We start from the raw sequence: 20467 nt of genomic DNA on the forward strand, positions 1-20467 counted from the left end.
CTTATGGAGAGAGAGAGTTGGGCTCTTAGTAACATGAATGTTGGTGGTTTTGATGGTGTGTGAAAAGAGAGTGTGGTGAGGACTGATGGTCATTGCTGGGGGTTAGAGTTGAGTTTACGTGAGTGGAAAATCTATTCAGGGCAGTCAGAACACCACAGAGTGCTGTGATACAGGATACAGCTAAAAGAAGACAGTTTGAGAGGCTAAAACACCAGCAATAGATACATATTTACAGTTATTATGCAACCAACCATATTTTTTACATTGAGGATAGGCTTGAGATGGTTGTTGCACACTGAATCTGTGGGTGAAAGTGTTGTACAAATTTAAGGAAAGAGAAAAATATTAATGAAAATCAAACAATAGCTTTATATGAAAGCAGTTGAATGTTTTATTTGATCAAAATTGAACATCAGTATCAATGTAAAATTGATCTGTAAGTAATTGAAACTTAACAATTAAAAATCCACAGTCAAACATACAGTGTAGAAAACACAGAATCAATGCAAATTAATAAAGAGTAAAAGTTGACATTTCAGTCCATGTTTTGGCGTCTCACACCAGAGTACACAGTGTCTCTCTCCATGGCGCTCCTCTGTCTACCGGCCTTTGGTTTCTTGTGGACAACGTTCAGAGCGGCGTAATGGAGAGTAACAGGCTCTTGATCCTAAAAGGAATAACAAAAATGAAAATCCAAATATTTGGTATTATACTAAATATTGCGGTATAGTGAAACAATCCTCTAATAAAATGCATATTTTCATATTTTGATTGAAGGAAAAATACATTGATTCAGCAACAGCTAAACAAGTGTGAGGTCAGATTACCTGGTTATAATGACTGGGGACTGCAGGAGCACTTGGCTGAAGTTGGGTTCCTTTTAATCAAATACAAATAATCAATATAATCATTATCATAATACAATGAAGAGCGTTTATGACCAATTTTGACCAAAACATGTCAACTAATGTAACTGTACCAACAATTGATAAGCATACTGTATCTTGCACAATAATATTGCTTACCTATGCACTTGCTCATCTTGTACAAAACACAAGTAAGGACAATGATGAGGATGACACACAGACCCAACGCTACGCCAAGGCAGTACATGAACAGAAGATGGTCCTCCTTACAACCATCTGTGAAACATCAAATAGGGATAGACACACTGAGACACTGAGGGATAAAGCTATGACAATGTTAGAGACACCAACAAGACTCGGCCTGATCTGAGTCATATTTTATTCTCTCATATACAAAGATATCTGAAGATATAGAAAACAAAGATATCTGAATGATATAGAAAAACATCGATATCTGAATGATATAGAAAAACAAAGATATCTGAACGATGTAGAAAAACAAAGATATCTGAATGATATAGAAATACAAAGATATCTGATGATATAGAAATACAAAGATATCTGAATGATATAGAATACCTTGCATGCAATCTAAAGAAATTTGATTACATAGATTATTATAAAACAGAATGTCAGAAGTATCACATACGTTCAACATCCAGCTTGGTCCCGTTCCCGAACAGTATCTTCCCACATGAGGCCACAGCACAGTAGTAAGTCCCAGCATCAGAGAGGCTGAAGTTCATCTTGGGGAGGTTGTAGATACAGCTCTGTGGAGAAGACCCTGCCTCAGAGATCTTCTCACACTGATCACTCCTGTCTCCATGGGTGTAAATGATTCCTGGACGAGATCCTCCTGAGCCATGTCTGAACCAATAGACACTGTGTCCTCCTGCACATGTCTCAGTGTGTATTGTACAGTTCAGAGTCACAGAGTCTCCTGGATGGACTGACTCAGACACAGGCTGCTGGAGCACAGACATGATGTTGGACTCTGAGTCTGAAGAGAGTGAGTAACTAAAGTAAGACTAAGTGGGTGAAAAACATGAAAAGCCAAGTATTCATTACTAGCATTTGATGAATCAGTTGTACTAACATACCAACATACAAGGCCACACATTTTGAAATTGAATAAGCAAATGTTTAGTTACCTTTGACAATTAAAACAGTTCCCTCTCCAAATGTGAGCTCATAGATGGCTGAAGTAAAACAATAGTATGTAGCTGAGTCCCCTGGCTCTGTCTTGGATATGGTCAAGTTATAGCTGGAGTCTCCTCTCATCACACCCAAACGTTTGGTCTCAGTAAAGTCCTTGATAAAAATGTTGGAATAATAACTAACTTGGCCAACATAAAGAGATGATGCCATGTGAAGGGGTTTCTGTCCAAAACTCTGCTTGAACCAATCAAACCTGGTCACCGACACATTAAAACAATAGCAAGTGAGAGTCACAGTGCCTCCCAGCTCAGTAACCATCACAGGGGTTGGTTGGATTACGTTTGGTTTGGTAAAAGCACAAACTGTCAAAGCAAACAAACAAAATGTATCAAAGACAAAAACATGGATAAACCATTTCTACCCATTACAGAGAGAACATCCACTTCACTTATCATATTCAAACTACATACTACAAGTGATTAAATAAGGAATTAAAATGTCTTACACTTACCCAAGTTGATGTAAAATATAAATACTTCTCTATTCATCTTTGTAACATTAGTCCCTTCTGCACTGTATAGTCTGTGGGTCTGACAGTGGGACACTTTATATGCACCTTATATATGATGGCACTTTACGTGTACTTTTCATGCAATAGGAGGGAACACTGAAATGAGAGATATTATTGGCTGACTGCAATCTTAGAAGTGTGTCCTCTGGCTTACCATAGTCTGAGCTTCTCAGGAATTACATTTTCAAGAAGACAACATAAAGATGTTCAGTTACTCGATCAAGCCAATCAAATATATGCTTGATACAGCTGCTTCTTTTTTGAGAGAAATTAAACATATACTGAAATTATTTCTCTTTTGATGTTTGGAAAGGAAACAGTGAATGATCTTTAGTGCTGCTAATACTACCAACCCCATCCCAGCCCAGCCTAAGGGTTAAAGTAATCCATAATGTAAATATACCCACCACTCCATAAAAGATGCATTTCTAGATCTTGACTTTCATCATAAGCCTCCGCAAATAAATACTCATATTAGTTGTAACCGCAATAGCATTGAATAATATATAATATAATAATAATAAATATATATTATATATTTGTTGGTGTCACACCCTGATTAGTTTCACCTGTCTTTGTGCTTGTTCCCACCCCCCTCCAGGTGTCGCCCATCTTCCCCATTATCCCCTGTGCATTTATACCTGTGTTCTCTGTTTGTCTGTTGCCAGTTTGTCTAGTCAGGTCTTACCAGTGTTCTTTCCCCTCTTCCTGTTTTCTCAAGTTTCTGTTTCCTAGTTTCCCTGGTTCTGACCATTCTGCCTACCCTGTCCCCAAGCCTGCCTGCCGTTCTGTACCTGCCCGACTCTGACCCGATTACAAACCTCTGCCTTCCCTGACCCCGAGCCTGTCTGCCGTTCTGTACCTTTCTGACTCTGCCCTGGATTACGGACCTCTGCCTGCCCTTGATCTGTCTTTTGCCTGCCCCCTGCTTGGGTCAATACACATCTGTGATTCTGGCTGTCTGCATCTGAGTCTTATCCTGACTTTTGATAGTTGGCTTAATTTCAAACCTTTGATTGTAACCAATACTTTCATTTTTTTCATGAAGGGAAAGTTGACAACTATTGAGACACCCAATCTTTATCTGCACTTTGTCCTCTTGTTGAATGCTTTAGGGCTCTTAAACTTTTTCAGTTCGAGACCCAAATGAGAAATTGACCGTCCTCCCGGGACCCAAATCAACCTCCAACGACTCAAAATAAGAAGACAGTGTGATTATACAGTAGATGTATTCTCATAACTCAGGACCCATAGTTTAATAAACCCTGGACAGTTTAGAGTTTGGAAAATGCTTTTAGCTTGTAGTTTGTATTCTTGACATTGTACATCTAACTGACCAGCAGGGGTCTGGTGTTTACTGTCCAGATGAAGAGAAGTATGTAAAGAGCCCCCCCCCCCCCCTGCCCTCACCCAGGCATTTACTCTTACACACACATTTTCCCCCCATACTATCTGTTGGCAGGTGGACTGAAAATCTGGCGAGACATTGAAGAGCATAAGGGACATTTCATCCGCCAGTGTTAGTCTATGAGAGACCCAGTGATGTTCCCCTCAGCAGGTCTCACTCTACACTGAGCTGCTACTTCCTGTCACTCACACCACAGGAAGTGATGCGTACTCTCACTGGCCCCTCCTACTTCAGACCCCATCATATTCTCCTTATAAGGTGCTTCTCAGAATAGGGGGCTGTGATCAGTACAAAGCCAAGACAGGAAATACTAAGGGGAGAATTACATCATAACAAAGGCAATTTTGGTTTAACTCTTTATTTGTCTTCATAAGTGATCAGTATAATACAATTCTCTACTCCTGGGTACTTTGCCCCTCGGGGTCACCCTATAAAAAAATACCAAATCACTGACACACACAACAAAGATCTAAGTTAAGAGAGGCCAAAAGATGCAACTGCTCTTCTGCGACCATTAAACAGTTGTGTTTTTACTTCTAACTCCCCCTCTCTAACCACACCCTGTACCACTGAGATGTGTGACCTAACTTGTTGGAGAGGGCTACAGTAGCACTGTTGTACAACTCGCAAACACTACAGAGATATTTACTGATTTACATTTCAATACATTTAATATAACTACAAAGATACAATATAGCAAGATTTCAACTTTTATTCAAAGATATGGACAACTAATTTTCCTCTTCCATCCCCCTCCACTTTATCATCTTGTAGCAGCATACACTGCATGGGGGTCCAGCTACTTCTCTCTTCTCCTCTCCATCTTCCTCTTCTTGGAGGTGAGATTCAGAGCAGCATAATTCAATGCATCTGGGTCTTGGTTCTGTAGATTTGCAAACATCATGAAGTAGGCTACAATTGTAATTTTCTCAGTTTCTGAATTGCTTATATTTCAGTATTTAATGATGCAGTATTTACCTGATCATTTAGTGGTTGTCTTTGAGAATCAGGTCCCGAATATGATATAAAAGAGAGACAAGAGAACAGATTAATGGATCATTCTGTCAATGGTGTATTGGAGGCGAAGTCAGGTGCAGGAGAGCAGAGTATATTGAACAGGCGCACTTTTATTAAAGTTCCAAAAACGAGAGCACTACATAAATCAAACGCGCTCAAAAAACGGAACATAAAAGTAAAGTGCGTAAACTAACACCACATAACATGAAACAATTACACACAAAACATGATGGGAAACAGAGGGTTAAATACAAGTAGATTGATTGGGGAAATGAAAACCAGGTGTGTATGGAAACAAGACAAGACAAATGGATATATGAAAAATGGAGAAGTGATGGCTAGAAAGCCGGTGACGTTGATCGCCGAACGCCGCCCGAACAAGGAGAGGAGCCGACTTCGGCGGAAGTCGTGACAGTACCCCCCCTTGACACGCGGCTCCAGCGACGTGCCGACACCGGCCTCGAGGACGACCCGGAGGACGAGACGCAGGGCGATCCGGCCGGCGACGGTGAAACTCCCGCAGAAGTTCAGGATCCAAAACATCTGCAACCGGAACCCAGCACCTCTCCTCCGGTCCGTACCCCTCCCACTCCACGAGGTACTGAAGGCCCCCATCCTCGAATCCAGGATGGAACGAACAATGTACGCCAGCGCCCCGTCGATGTCCAAAGGGGCGGAGGGACCTCCCGCACCTCAGATTCCTGGAGCGGACCAGCCACCACCAGCCTGAGGAGAGACACATGGAACGAGGGGTTAATACGATAATCAGAGGGAAGCTGTAATCTATTACATACCTCGGTCACCCTCCTCAGGACTTTAAATGGCCCCACAAACCGCGGACCCAGCTTCCGGCAGGGCAAGTGGAGGGGCAGGTTACGGGTCGAGAGCCAGACCCGGTCCCCCGGTGTTCGCACTGCGGTGACGGTCCACGCTGGATTTCTGGCGACACGCGGCTCACTGGAGTTGGACACGGGCAGCCTCCCATGTCTCCTCCGCGCGCCTAAACCAGTCGTCCACCGCAGGAGTCTCGGTCTGACCCTGATGCCACGGTGCCAGAACCGGCTGGTACCCCAATACGCACTGAAAGGGGGAGAGGTTAGTGGAGGAGTGGCGAAGCGAGTTCTGTGCCATCTCGGCCCAGGGCACTAACGCTGCCCACTCCCCCGGCCGGTCCTGGCAATAGGACCGCAGAAACCTGCCCACATCCTGGTTGACTCTCTCTACCTGCCCGTTACTCTCGGGGTGAAAACCTGAGGTAAGGCTAATCGAGACCCCCAGACGTTCCATAAACGCCTTCCAAACTCTCGACGTGAACTGGGGACCCCGATCCGACACTATATCCTCAGGCACCCCGTAGTGCCGGAAGACGTGTGTAACCAGGGCCTCCGCAGTCTGTAGGGCCGTAGGGAAACCAGGCAGAGGGAGACGACAGGACTTAGAAAAACGATCCACAATGACCAGGATCGTGGTATTTCCCTGTGAGGGAGGAAGATCCGTTAGGAAATCCACTGACAGATGTGACCAAGGTCGTTGTGGAACGGGTAAGGGATGTAACTTACCTCTGGGCAGGTGTCTCGGAGCCTTACACTGGGCACACACCGAGCAGGAGGAGACATAAACCCTCACATCCTTAGCCAAAGTGGGCCACCAGTACTTCCCAGTCAAACAGCGCACCGTCCGACCGATCCCCGGATGACCAGAGGAGGGAGACGTGTGGGCCCAAGAGATCAACTGGTGACGGACAGCAGACGGAACGTACATACGCCCAACGGTACACTGGAGGGGAGCGGGCTCTGTACGCAACGCCTGCTCAATGTCCACATCCAAATCCCACACGACCGGCGCTACCAGGTAGGAGGCCGGGAGTATGGAAGTTTGATCCATGGGCCACTCCTCTGTGTCATACAGCCAGGACAGTGCGTCTGCCTTCTTATTCTGGGAAACTGGTCTGTAGGATAAGGTAAACACAAAACGGGTAAAGAACATGGCCCACCTTGCCTGACGAGGATTCAGTCTCCTCGTTGCCCGGATGTACTCCAGGTTGCGGTGGTCAGTCCAGATGAGAAAAGGGTGTTTAGCCCCCTCAAGCGAATGTCTCCACGCTTTCAACGCTTTAACCACAGCCAACAACTCCCGGTCCCCCACATCATAGTTACGCTCCGCTGGGCTGAGCTTCTTCGACAAGAAAGCACAGGGGCGGAGTTTTGGTGGCGTGCCCGAGCGCTGTGAGAGCACGGCTCCTATCCCAGCCTCGGACGCGTCCACCTCCACTATGAATGCCAAAGAGAGATCCGGATGGGCCAGCACTGGAGCCGAAGTAAACAGAGCTCTTAGTTGCCCAAAAGCACTGTCCGCCTCAGCCGACCACAGCAACATTACAGGACCCCCCTTCAGCAGTGAGGTAATGGGCGCAGCAACCTGGCCAAAACCCCGGATAAATGTCTGGTAGTAGTTGGCAAACCCTAAAAATCGCTGCACCTCCTTTACCGTGGTGGGAGTCGGCCAATTACGCATGGCTGCAATGCGGTCACTCTCCATCTCCACCCCTGATGTGGAAATGCGATACCCTAGGTAGGAGACGGCCTGCTGAAAGAACAGGCATTTCTCAGCCTTGACGTACAGGTCATGCTCCAACAGTCGTCCAAGTACATTGCGCACCAAGGACACATGCTCGGCGCGTGTAGCGGAGTAAATTAGAATGTCATCGATATACACCACTACACCCTGCCCGTGCAGGTCCCTGAAAATCTCGTCTACAAAGGATTGGAAAACTGATGGATCATTCATCAACCCGTACGGCATGACGAGGTACTCATAATGGCCTGTGATCGCCGAACGAACAAGGAAGGGAGCCGACTTCGGCGGAAGTCGTGACACATTCCATTCTAGTGAACACACTGACTCTTCTGATCAATGTCATAGGTAAAACATCCCTATTTGAAGTGTAGTTCACAGGTCATATATTATTATGAAGTGGAATTCTACCTGTGTTGTGTATGTTTGTGTCTCATTTGATCTTGAGGACCAGGATGAGGATGACTATCAGTAGAACAGCAGTCACAACACCAAGGATCACAACCAGGGGAAGGAGGTACATGGTTCCATCATCATCCTCTCCTACTAGACTGATAGTTCCATTACAATGTCCTATTAGATGACATTTTATTAAATCACTTGGTGTGTCACGTTCGTCATAAGGAGTAGACCAAGATGCAGAGTGGTATGTTTCCATCCATTATTTTGGAATAGAAAACATTAAACAACAAAACGAACAAACGAAACATGACGCTAATATAATGCTCACAGGCAACTATACATAGACAAGATCCCACAAAGCATAAAGGGGAAATGGCTGCCTAAATATGATCCCCAATCAGAGACAACGATAAACAGCTGCCTCTGATTGGGAACCATAACAGGCCAACATAGACATATAAACACCTAGATGACCCACCCTAGTCACACCCCGACCTAACCAACATAGAGAATAAAAAGCTCTCTATGGTCAGGGCGTGACATGGTGGTCCTTTAATGACAGACTAAAAATGTTTGCTTTATTGTTTCTTAATTATTCTATTTTTTTATCTACATGAGAAAGAAAGATAAACTCACTCTCTTTAGGTGACTCTGGTATTTCCTCAAATCCGTTGTGCATTTTAACATCGAGATTAGTAAAAATAAAGAAGTATTTTTTCTCAAAACTATAATGATAAAAAATATGTCCAGCAATGGTTTGCCTTAGTTTCATGACTAACTCCTAACAAGGTTGATAAGCTTTTTCAAATGTGTCAAAAGCCAGATAAATAGTTGAAAACTAACCTTGAATTGTTGCGTTGACAAAGAACATGTGTCAATGTGGATACAATGCACAGAAATATAGGCCACAATCAGCTATTTCCACTTTTGTGATTTTGAGAAAGATAGTGGTGTGGTTGCTGAACGTTTCAAAATGGCTCCTTTGAAAACAATTGTGGCAATCAGGTGTTGAATTAAAGCTGTCCATAGACGAGATACACGCAGGCACTGATCCGTTGACTTGCTTTAACCATGCTGTGTGTCCCACAACCGTTGTAACATTGGAGCACTGCAAGGTGATGGTATCCCCAGTACGGACCTCCATAGTCTGAGACAGAGAAACCAAGACAGAGACCAAACCTGAAACACAGAGAACAAAGTCCTACATTAATGATTATAATCATTGATATCACAGGTACATGTCAGAAATCAGGAAGAAGTGCTGCACTGAACATTCTGGTTATACTTGACGAATGCAGTCAATCTTACTCTGTCTCCATGTTAGATTTAACAGTAGCTTACTTACTCAATCCATAGAGCAGTAGAGCTGGTAGGAAGGTTCTGGCCATTCTGTGTGTAGATGTATTCTGCTCTGTCTAGTTGTGAATCAGAGAACACCTCTTCATTCAGAATGAGATCTAGGGTGATTTCATTGGTAGGGGGCATGGTAGTTGGTATTGGACCACAATGTCTATTTACAGACAGCAGAATTGACAAAGACTTTTTATGTGGAGTGTGAAAACAGAAATGCAGCATATTTGTGTTGAATCTAAATGGAAATAGGTGTTTGGATTCGGTTGGGTTCATATAGATCTAAAGGTGGCGACCCCATGTAGTGTCTGTCCCCTGATTTAGAAATGGGGTCACGAGAACAAAATCTAAAATAAAATGTGCAAAATCGCTCTTGGATCATAGAACCAGGGTTATGTCAGTAACCTCCGGGAGACGCAAGTTGCGGTTGTAATAAACAGAGCGGTTTCTGTTCCTTCCTACAAATGTGTAGCCTCCCGGGTGGCGCAGTGGTCTCTCTGGGTTCGCGCCCAGGCTGGGCTGGGTTCGCGCCCAGGCTCTGTCGCAGCCGGCTGCAACCGGGAGGTCCGTGGGGCGACGCACAATTGGCATAGCGTCGTCCGGGTTAGGGAGGGTTTGGCCGGTAGGGATATCCTTGTCTCAGTATGTTAAAATGTATGCACTCTACTGTAAGTCGCTCTGGATAAGAGCGTCTGCTAAAATGTAAATGTGTCTCTATCTTTTGAACGGTTTAAGTAAAAAAATATTATGACCCCATCCCTGAAAGATAATACACTTAAGAACACTTATGTGTTGGGGGGGGGACATCATCCATGATGACATTCTTTTCTACACAAAAGATCATACAAATGTATTGCCTGGTGATCTTCTGAACTTCCCAATACATTTCTAATGCATTTCAGTCACTTCAAACCATACTTCCTTCAGATTAAAAAACTGTCAAAACTACTGTGAGACTGATTTTTAATAGACTGTCACCAATTAAAAAGTAAACATTGGACTTTGATTACATCACTCTTTTTACATGGTGGGTCTCGGATAATGTTGGATATCAAAATGGGGTTGCAGGCCAAAAAAGTTTGGGAACAACTGATATAGGTGTTTGGGTTTAGTGAGGTTCATATACAGTACCCGTCAAAAGTTTGGACACACCTACGCATTCAAGGGTTTTTCTTTATTTTTGACATTGTAGAAATTCCATATGTGTTATTTCATCGTTTTCATGTCTTCACTATTATTCTACAATGTAGAAAACAGTAAAAAATAAAAACCCTTGAATGAGTAGGTGTGTCCAAACTTTTGACTGGTACTGTAGGTGTTTGGGTTTGGTGGGGTTCATAGAGGACCACAAGGCTTCACCCTACAGATGGATTATACATGTTCATGCTAACTATCCACCAGCCCTCACCCTTAAGCCCTCGCCGAACTCTAACCCTTGCCCTAACCTCAGCCCCACAGACGCTGTCCGTGTTTTGTACTTGCTTCTCGTCTCCCAGCGTCTGTCCTTGCACTGTGGTTGATGCACTTGTCACCTTTCTAATGTCAGCTAGAAACAAACTGCAGGAAATGGGAATTAGCTGACGCCTAAAGACATCTCTTTTCACGTTTGAGTCAAACTCTGATGCTGCACAATACTGCGGTTGAAGCGACCGATCACACATAGGCATGTAATAATTACTGTTCAATTTCAGTTAACGTGAAAAGATTGTTCATTAATGTACAGTGGTGCAAAAAAGTATTTAGTCAGCCACCAATTGTGCAAGTTCTCCCACTTAAAAAGATGAGAGAGGCCTGTAATTTTCATCATAGGTACACTTCAACTATGACAGACGAAATGAGAAGAAAAAATCCAGAAAATCACATTGTAGGATTTTTAATTAATTTATTTGCAAATTATGGTGGAAAATAAGTATTTGGTCACCTAAAAACAAGCAAGATTTCTGGCTCTCACAGCCCTGTAACTTCTTCTTTAAGAGGCTCCTCTGTCCTCCATTCGTTACCTGTATTAATGGCACCTGTTTGAACTTGTTATCAGTATAAAAGACACCTGTCCACAACCTCAAACAGTCACACTCCAAACTCCACTATGGCCAAGACCAAAGAGCTGTCAAAGGACACCAGAAACAAAATTGTAGACCTGCACCAGGCTGGGAAGACTGAATCTGGTTTTACTTAATTATCCGTACTGGCCAATGATTATAACAGAGATTCTGATCCAACCATTAATTCATACATTGTTGTGCCCCTGGTCTGAGAGGATGGAAGTTCAATATGTAGCTAGATGTAGAAGGCTAATGTTAACTAGCTAACGTTGCCCATGAATTGAAGTTAGGCTAATGAGCAAGCATTTTAGCCAGGTAGCACACAGTAAGACAACAAAAAATTACAGCGTGTACTGTATGACAGAGTGAAAGACCGTTACGCCAACATGAAAGAGAGGAGGATGGCGTTTCTCTACAAATAAGGTTAGTCAACATGTTTTTCGACTTGCACAAACGCACACTCAAACACACACACACACACACACACACACACACACACACACACACACACACACACACACACACACACACACACACACACACACACACACACACACACACACACACACACACACACGAACCATGGACAGCCACATCATATTTAATGTAGCTTATGTTGATTGGACAAAATAGTTTTTGGTATCTTTTAGTTGTCACTGTATTAGACTAAGTAGAGGTGATTTGATCATGTTGAAATGTTGAAGTTGAAATGGTGCTGGAATAGTGGAGGCAGCTCCTGTTTGCTGTGCGACTTGAGGTAACTCTCTTTGTGGACTTCACTGGACAGAGGTTGCTATCCGGTTTTGTGATAAAACAAAGGTGTGGTTGAATTTATTCTGCCACTGTGTCTTCTTGTTGTCTCGGCCTTTAGGCCTATATATCACGGTCGCAAAGCATATGAATTAACAGGCTATAGAGAAAACAACACAATTATCACAACACATAGGTTGTAATATGGCTTGGCTTCCCCAGTGATTTTACCCACACACCGCTACTGTCTGGTAGGTGTGTAAACCGACACTGCACTTCTTACAAAGAGCGCATTTATTGTAAATCATATACATGTATATCTGTGTCCAGTATGTGGAGTCAGAGCGATTCTCATGGTCTCTCCTGAAAAATGTATTTGTATCTCAGCAACTCTAAACTTGGTTAAATAACAGTTAAATAAAAAAGCACCTCTTCTGTGATAAGAAATAGATGTGTGTTGGTGTTCTGTTACGGCTTTCATATTCCTCCTCGGACGAGGAGAGGCGAGAAGGATCGGACCAATACGCGGAGTGGTTAGTGTCCATAATTTATTAGCATCGAACTGAACACTATATGAAGCAAGATAACAAATAGAAAATCAAACCGACAAACAGTCCCGTGTGGCACAACGACTACACGGAAGACAAACACCCACAAAACACACGTGAAACCCAGGCTGCCTAAGTATGATTCTCAATCAGGGACAACGATTGACAGCTGTCTCTGATTGAGAATCATACCCGGCCGAACACAAACATCCCAACATAGAAAATCAAACATAGACAAACCCACCCAACTCACGCCCTGACCAACTAAATAAATACAAGAAAAAGGAAAACAGGTCAGGAACGTGACATGTTCCTCCATTTCTAATGGTGTGATGGAGCCTGACACATATTCAGCTAAACTGCTATTCCTTTTAATCATATTGTATATTTGTATATGTGGTGGCAGAGACGTTCTGTAGACAGAGATGAGATGTTCGGAGTGTATAAATGAATGCTTTATTATGTTAAAAACACACAGTCATACAGCAAAAATGTGATTCTCTATCAGATTATTTCTGACAAACTGTCAAAAAGTTATGGCTATTTAAGGCATTACAGGATTATATAAATCTAACATATAGACAATGTTAAAATTACATTTTCTTTGTTCCATTGTAACTAATTTCAGTTACTAAAAGCAGTTCTACTAAGCTACAAATAGTAACATTTCTTCTTGGTGTCTTTGTGACAGTGGTGACATCTTTCACTGCTGCTGCAGGTGCCTGACATCAGAGTACACTGCATCCTCTCTGCTGGTCTTCTCTCTCACTCTTCTAGAGGAGGACTTCTTCTTGGGGGTGAAACTGACAGCTGCATAGTTCAACACGTCACTGTCTTGATTCTGAGGGGGTGGAGCCATGAGGAAAACCATTATGATGACAGCATGATCTACTATATAATGTTTCTATTCTCCTGTGGAAGAAAACACTCTACAAAATGCATGACTGTTCAGACTGTACACCCACTACAATGACCTGACAGTCAGTGGAACAGTGACAGAAGTTCCATGGAAAAATGAACAAAGATAAGTAGGCTACATCTAGTACAGTGACCTATTACTTCCAAGAAATGTTTATAACATAAAAAGCACAAATAAGCTGAATACTAGCTGTAAGGAAAATGTAATTGCAGTTTCTTATAAAAACTGAAAATTTACTGTATTTATAAATGTTTACATTTATATTATTACAAATTTACCTGATTAGCCTGGGACGTTGGGACATCTATCCTCCCTTCAAAGAGATTTATGACATTCAATCTCTTTTTAACCTCATGTAGTTGATTAACAATGCTTATACTTTGATTATTTAACTGACATTTCAAGAAGGTACATTGCATAGAGATGCATGAAACTTTAGATACATCAGCTATAACATTAGATACATTATATATAAAGTAATACCTCTGCTATCTCTGTTCAGAGTCTTGCACAGCGCCCAGACAAGTAGAAGGGTCACTATCCCCAGAACGATGTTGGAGACGACCAACGACAGAACAGTAGGACTCATATCAAATGGAGAATCATGTTCTGGAACTGTGGAAAGGGTATCAGTGAATTCATATTGTACTCACGAGCGCTTAGGAAGATCATCAAACAGTATGTAATCAAAAGCTGATGGTGATATTGTATAGCTTGTTGAGGCAGATGTATGGGATCGTTTTGAGGTAGGCCGTTTGCATGAATATACAGTATTGCTGTGGCAATTTACAGATGAAATGGGATTTACCTTGAAGGTCCAGCTGGGTCCCATCTCCAAACAGTATCTCCCCACATGAAGCCACAGCACAGTAGTAAGTCCCAGCATCAGAGAGGCTGAGGTTCCTCTTGGGGAGGCTGTAGACACAGCTCTGTGTAGGAGACCCATTCTCAGAGCTCTTCTCACACTGATCACTCCAGTTTCCATGAGTGTAAATGATTCCTGGACGGGATTCTCCTGAGCCATGTCTGAACCAATAGACACTGTGTTCTCCTGCACAGGTCTCAGTGTGTATTGTACAGTTCAGAGTCACAGAATCTCCTGGCCGGGCTGACTCAGACGCAGGCTGCTGGAGCACAGACATGCTGTTGGACTCTGAGTCTGAAGAGAGTGGGTAACTAAAGTAAGACTAAAGTAAGGTGTATGGGTGAAAAATATTACAAGCATACATCAAATGCCTTCTATTAAGCAAACTAGACGGCACACTCTCACACTCCAACACTCAAGACATCATTTACAAACGCAGTATTTGTGTTTAGTGAGTCCGCCATATCAGAGGCAGTAGAGATGACAATGCGTTATATTGATAAATGTATGTGCGTCAATTGGACCATATTGCTGTCCTGCCTAAGCATTCAAAATGTATGAGTACTTTTGGTTGTCAGGGAAAATTTGTGGGAGTAAAAAGTAGATATTTTCTTTAGGAATGTAGTGGGTAAAAGCCAAAGTTGTCAAAATATAAATGGTAAAGTAAAGTTCAGATACCCCAAAAAACAACTTAAGTAGTACTTTGAAGTATTTATACTTAAGTACTTCACACCACTGAACATTTTGAAATTGAAGAAACAAATGTTTAGTTACCTTTGACAATTAAAACAGTTCCCTCTCCAATAGTGAGCTCATAGATGACTCTAGTGGAACAATAGTATGTAGCCGAGTCCCCTGACTCTGCCTTGGAAATGGTCAAATTACAGGTGTAGACTCCTCTCCTCACACCCAAACGCTTGGTCTCAGTAAAGTCCTTGATAAAATTGTTGGAATAATAACTCTCTTGGCCAACATATGGTGATGACGCCATGTGAAGGGGTTTCTGTCCAACACTCTGCTTGAACCAATCAAAACTGGTCACTGACACATTTGGACGAAAGCAAGTGAGAGTCACAGTGCCTCCCAGCACAGTAACCATCACAGGGGTTGGTTGGATTACGTTTGGTTTGGTAAAAGCACAAACTGTCAAAGCAAACAAACAAAATGAATCAAAGACAAAGACATGGATAAACCATTTCTACCCGTTACAGACAGAACATCCACTTAACTTATCATATTAAAACGACATACTTCAAATGATTAAAAAAGGAACTCAATTAAAACGTCTTACACTTACCCAAGTTGATGTAAAATATAAATAAGTGTCTGACCATCATTTTTACATCAGTCACTTCTGCACTGCATAATGTGTGGGTCTGACAGTGGGGCACCTTATATATGATGACACTTTACATGTAGCCTTCATACAGTAGGAGGGAACACTGAAATGAGAGATTTTATTGGCTGACTACAAACTAAGAAATGTGTCCTCTGGCTTACCATAGTTTAAAAACGTTCAAAGAAGACATTGTAAAGTAAGTCAGAGTCACTGGATTCTGCCAATCAAATATTGGATTGATATGGCTGCTTCTTTGTTTTGAGAAATTAAACCTTAACTGAAATTAGTTCACTTTTGATGTTAGGACAGGAAACAGAGAAGGGTCTCATTCCGCTTTTCTCCAGCTAGTACCTCGGGTACTACTGTGTCCAGCAGAGGTTGAACTAACACTCAATAGGAATTTACCCACCATAGCATCAAAACTGCATATCCAGCATGCTCTTGGTTTTCATCCTAGGCCCCTAGGTGGCTAATAAACACATATGTAGTTATGATTATAATATGAGTGTACCCTATCTAAAAGTGTGCCTAGATCGAACAAATAGGGAGAATACCCATGACCTCTCGATTAGTGTAAGATCTCATAACTTACCCACACTTCACTGCTTGTTACCCAGTGGCTGTATAGGGCACTTTTTTGGGGGCAAATACATGGTTTGGGTGGGTAGGAACCTACTATACCCTGAGTCAGCCCACAGATATAAATAGATGGATGATGACAAGGCTTAATGGAATCAGAATTTGGTTGTGGCCAGTGGTGGAAAAAGTACACAATTGTCATACTTGAGTAAAAGTAAAGATACCTTAATAGAAAATGACTCAAGTAAAAGAGAAAGTCACCCAGTAAAATACTACTTGAGTAAAAGTCTAAAAGTATTTGGTTTTAAATATATTTAAGTATCAAAAGAAAATGTTATTGCTAAAATATAGTTAAGTATCAAAAGTAAAAGTATAAATAATTTCAAATTCCTTATACTAAGCAAACCAGACAGCACCATTTTTGTGTTATTTTAATGTATGGATAGCCAGAGGCACACTCCACCACTGGGACATAATTTACAAACGAAGCATGTGTGTTTAGTGAGTCTGCCAGATCAGAGGCAGTAGGATGACCAGGGATGTTCTCTTGATAAGTGCGTGAATTGGACAATTTTCCTGTCCTGTTAAGCATTCAAAATGTAACAAGTACTTTTGGGTATCAGGGAAAATATATGGAGTAAAAAGTACATAATTTTTTGTTGTTGTAATGTACTGAAGTAAAAGTAAAAGTTGTCAAAAATATGAGTAGTAAAGTAAAGTACAGATACCCCGAAAAACGACTATTTTTTACTTAAATACTTCACACCACTGGTTGTGGCTCACAAACTTCTCTGAATCATGTTATCCAGAAACAAACTGTTTGTGTACTGGTTTCCTTTATTTTAATGGTGGCTAATCTGACGCAGGCTAACCCAGAACAACAGGCCCTCTGTTCTGGAATCTAATCTGTTTACTGGAGAGTAAGATATGTGGTTTGGCCCCTTATGACAATTGTATCATCATCATTATCATCATCATTATATTACATATAAACATTAACTATTATTTTTAAATTTATGAGTGCAAATCATTGTAACTTTTTATTTATAATTTGGGGGTATGAAAGAGAAAATTGAAATTGTTCAAATCCCTACAGAATTTGAACTTGATGACCTGCTGTGGTTCTCATCATTGTCCACTAGAGCGCGGCATTCTCTCATATGTCACCTTTGGATAGGTATTGCTGACAACGTCACGAAATCGATGCGCACGCTGATGGGGCAGCAGTCTGCGGGTTGTTGTGATTCTGGATGGAAAGATAGCAACAATGACAAGAAACTGCCATGTGGGGAATCGTAAGTCGTTCTTCGAAGTTAGTTGCATCTTGTTCTTGATACCATGTCTTGTTTTGAGGTGTTTTGACTGGTTTCATGTCAAATATGGCAAAAATGTGCTGTAAGGATGTATTTGAGAGACAACAAGTGCTCATTGTGCACATTTATTTATGTTTTCAATAACCATTGGAGACGAAATATAGATTACATGTTGTCAACAACCTAAGCCAACTCCATCTGTTTTGCCCTATAGTTTGTTGCTAAACAACCAAAACATCTAATAAAAATGCACACCTATAATCTACCCAAAATACTGATCATCTCCAATTCATAGGAGACAAAACATAAATAAAAAATAAATAAATAAACTGTTCTATGAATTTATCCCAGGAATATTATTACAGGTCTTCATGCAATTTGTAGGTTACTATTTTTAACAGTGGTTGGTCAGGTATTTGAGGCGTGTACCTGATCCCCTACCGAACGAGAGGGAACAGGCAGGAGGCGCGCGAGATGCTCGAGAATCCTGTTCGGTCCTCTTCACTAGCTCCAGCCCCGCCTCACTACGACAACGCTGTTTGCCTGGTCCATCCGCATCTGTCACAACCGTCTGCAGCTGCTAGAGCTCCGTGGCATGCCCTCAGTTATACCGGGATTTAGGTGGAGGTTTTCACGAGAAAGATAGCTATGTCGGAGGTACGGAAATTTACCAAAAGGTTGAGTAAACCAGGAACGGCAGCGGAACTCAGGCAAAGCGTCTCCGAGGCTGTGAGGACATCGGTGATTGTGGTTAGTATGATGATGGCTAATAATCTCTTCTTTGGCTAGCTAACGGTAGCCTACCTTGCTGTCCAAACCCGCTCACGAAACCATAGCCCGAGGGTCCGGTCCATTTATTCTGTTTAATCCGGAAAAGCCTATGTGTACTTTTAGTTCATAACGTTACTTGAATGTCTGAATGTCGAAAGACAATTTTTTTTCACAGTTATTATCGAAGAGGCATTTCAGCGTCTCACCATTTCCTCAACGTCACCCACCGAGCAGAGCTTGCTACATTTGATTAGGATACAAGCTACCTCTTTCAATTTAAAAAGGCGTATTACGTCGTAATTAGCTGGTAATTAAGCAGTGACGGTTAGCAGAAAATGACCGTATTGAAACGGGATAATGTCCATATAAAGGAAGTATCGTATTTGCAGTATTTGTTTCTTTTCCCTGTGGATAGTGGTGTGACATTGTTCAGGCAGATCAGAAGAGAGAACACATGGTATTCCATTTCTCTTGGCGTCAGCTCCAGCGGCGGCTTTTGTGTGCTTGAGAATTGAGCATTGAGCAGTGCCAGCTCTGAGGTTGAATGTGCAGCTAGACTGCATGGTTTGCCTAGCTATCCCTAATTCCCTGTCGTGTAGCCTGGTCCTTTCTTTTCCCAGTACTGAATATTTGATGTTCCAGGCATGTAAAGTATCATTATTGATCCTGGTGGTCTTTGATTATAGCTAGGCCTACAGTAAGAGTTCAGTCTCCATAGAAGCATTTCCTTTTTCTTTGTTGAAAGGACAATAGTAAGTGTTGTATCATGGATCATGATTTGTGCACTGGTCGGGGTTTGTGTTACAGTTGAACTGTGTGTAGTATTAGCCTGAAACACTTTGATGATGCAGGGTATGGCTTGAGATAAATTGCATATAATGCTGAAGAGGCACTGAGATTTAACCACTGACACAGGGCTCCTTTTGGTTCTCTCTGTGTGTGTGTGTGTGTGTGTGTGTGTGTGTGTGTGTGTGTGTGTGTGTGTGTGTGTGTGTGTGTGTGTGTGTGTACGACCTCTAGTGTTGTTTGACCTCATGCCCTCTTGATTTGTCATCATGATAGTTCTCCCCTGTAAACTCTCCCACACTGTCAATGTCATCTGATTCGCTAGACATTTCTCTCTTTCTCATATGATGCAACCAATGCAAAATCCCAGCCAAGAAAACATTCAGTGGACTTTTGCAGACCTCTTAGGCCGGATCTTTTTATTCACAAAAATCTCCAGTCAAGTGAAGTTAATCAGGCATAGTAATCTTGTGATGAGGTTTGACGCTGACTGACGTGTGCTAGGCAACACAGGTTCCGAAGTGTGTTGTGTCTGGTTGAGCGGATGATCCTCGGGGTAATGGTCGCCGTGGTAATGGAGAACAAGTCCTGTTTTGTGGAGGTCGCGGAGCCGGCATTCTCACATGGGGATTCCCTGGAGGCATGCTCCAACCATACTTCCTGTGTGTGTGTGTGTGTGTGTGTGTGTGTGTGTGTGTGTGTGTGTGTGTGTGTGTGTGTGTGTGTGTGTGTGTGTGTGTGTGTGTCACTTACGTCAATGGGGCTGCTTGTCTTATTCTCCTTCCTGGAATGAACAGTTTTCTGCTCTTTCCATAATCCTGTATCTCTCAGTTGGTGTGTGTAGAAATGACCTTTCCTACATTCAATTGGAGGGGTAGGTATTTCCTTTGTCCTGGGCTCCATTCTCTGTGATCTGAAAGCTCAATTAAAAGCCTTAACCTCGTTTCAGCTCATAAGACATTGAGACGTTTTGAATGTTAGCTGAAAGGAACATACTGTAATTGACTAGGGTCGCTTAGATCATAAGGAAGCTCCTGAAGGGTCTCAAGAGGTGTTGTTTGGATCTAGTCTAGAGGAACGATATACATATAAGATTGTGTATTTACTCAATTCAAGTCAGGTCAAGGGTTGTGGGACATGGGAAGTCTGTGTTCTCAGTAAACACACAGACTGAAGTACTTACTGGGGTCAGGTGGAGGACATTGGAAC

General features: G+C 42.3%; 3 protein-coding genes across 4 annotated transcripts in view; 1 reads left to right on the plus strand and 2 right to left on the minus strand.

Moving 5' to 3' along the window:
* Positions 1-535: 535 nt before the first annotated feature.
* Positions 536-9481, minus strand: LOC120049518. Its single transcript, XM_038995770.1, has 7 exons — positions 9342-9481; positions 6784-6968; positions 2018-2386; positions 1516-1866; positions 1026-1142; positions 828-877; positions 536-667 (listed from the first exon to the last, which is right to left on the minus strand). Exons 1-7 carry the CDS (start codon positions 9479-9481, stop codon positions 536-538), a joined length of 1344 nt encoding a protein of 447 aa, XP_038851698.1.
* A 3908-nt stretch (positions 9482-13389) lies between these two features.
* On the minus strand, positions 13390-15807 carry LOC120049519. Its single transcript, XM_038995771.1, has 6 exons — positions 15768-15807; positions 15245-15613; positions 14414-14764; positions 14089-14220; positions 13884-13918; positions 13390-13527 (listed from the first exon to the last, which is right to left on the minus strand). Exons 1-6 carry the CDS (start codon positions 15805-15807, stop codon positions 13390-13392), a joined length of 1065 nt encoding a protein of 354 aa, XP_038851699.1.
* Positions 15808-18261: 2454 nt separating this feature from the next.
* The window catches only part of LOC120049670 (dedicator of cytokinesis protein 11-like), a 135815-nt gene continuing 133609 nt past the window's right edge, over positions 18262-20467 (plus strand). For both annotated transcript variants that reach the window (XM_038996016.1, XM_038996017.1), the window contains exon 1: positions 18262-18451. In XM_038996016.1, coding sequence (XP_038851944.1) covers positions 18350-18451 — 102 coding nt within the window. In that variant the 5' untranslated portion in view covers positions 18262-18349. The remainder of the gene's footprint in view (positions 18452-20467) is intronic.

Source organism: Salvelinus namaycush, chromosome 6 (assembly GCF_016432855.1).
Source record: "Salvelinus namaycush isolate Seneca chromosome 6, SaNama_1.0, whole genome shotgun sequence".
In the NCBI taxonomy this organism is placed as follows: domain Eukaryota; kingdom Metazoa; phylum Chordata; class Actinopteri; order Salmoniformes; family Salmonidae; genus Salvelinus; species Salvelinus namaycush.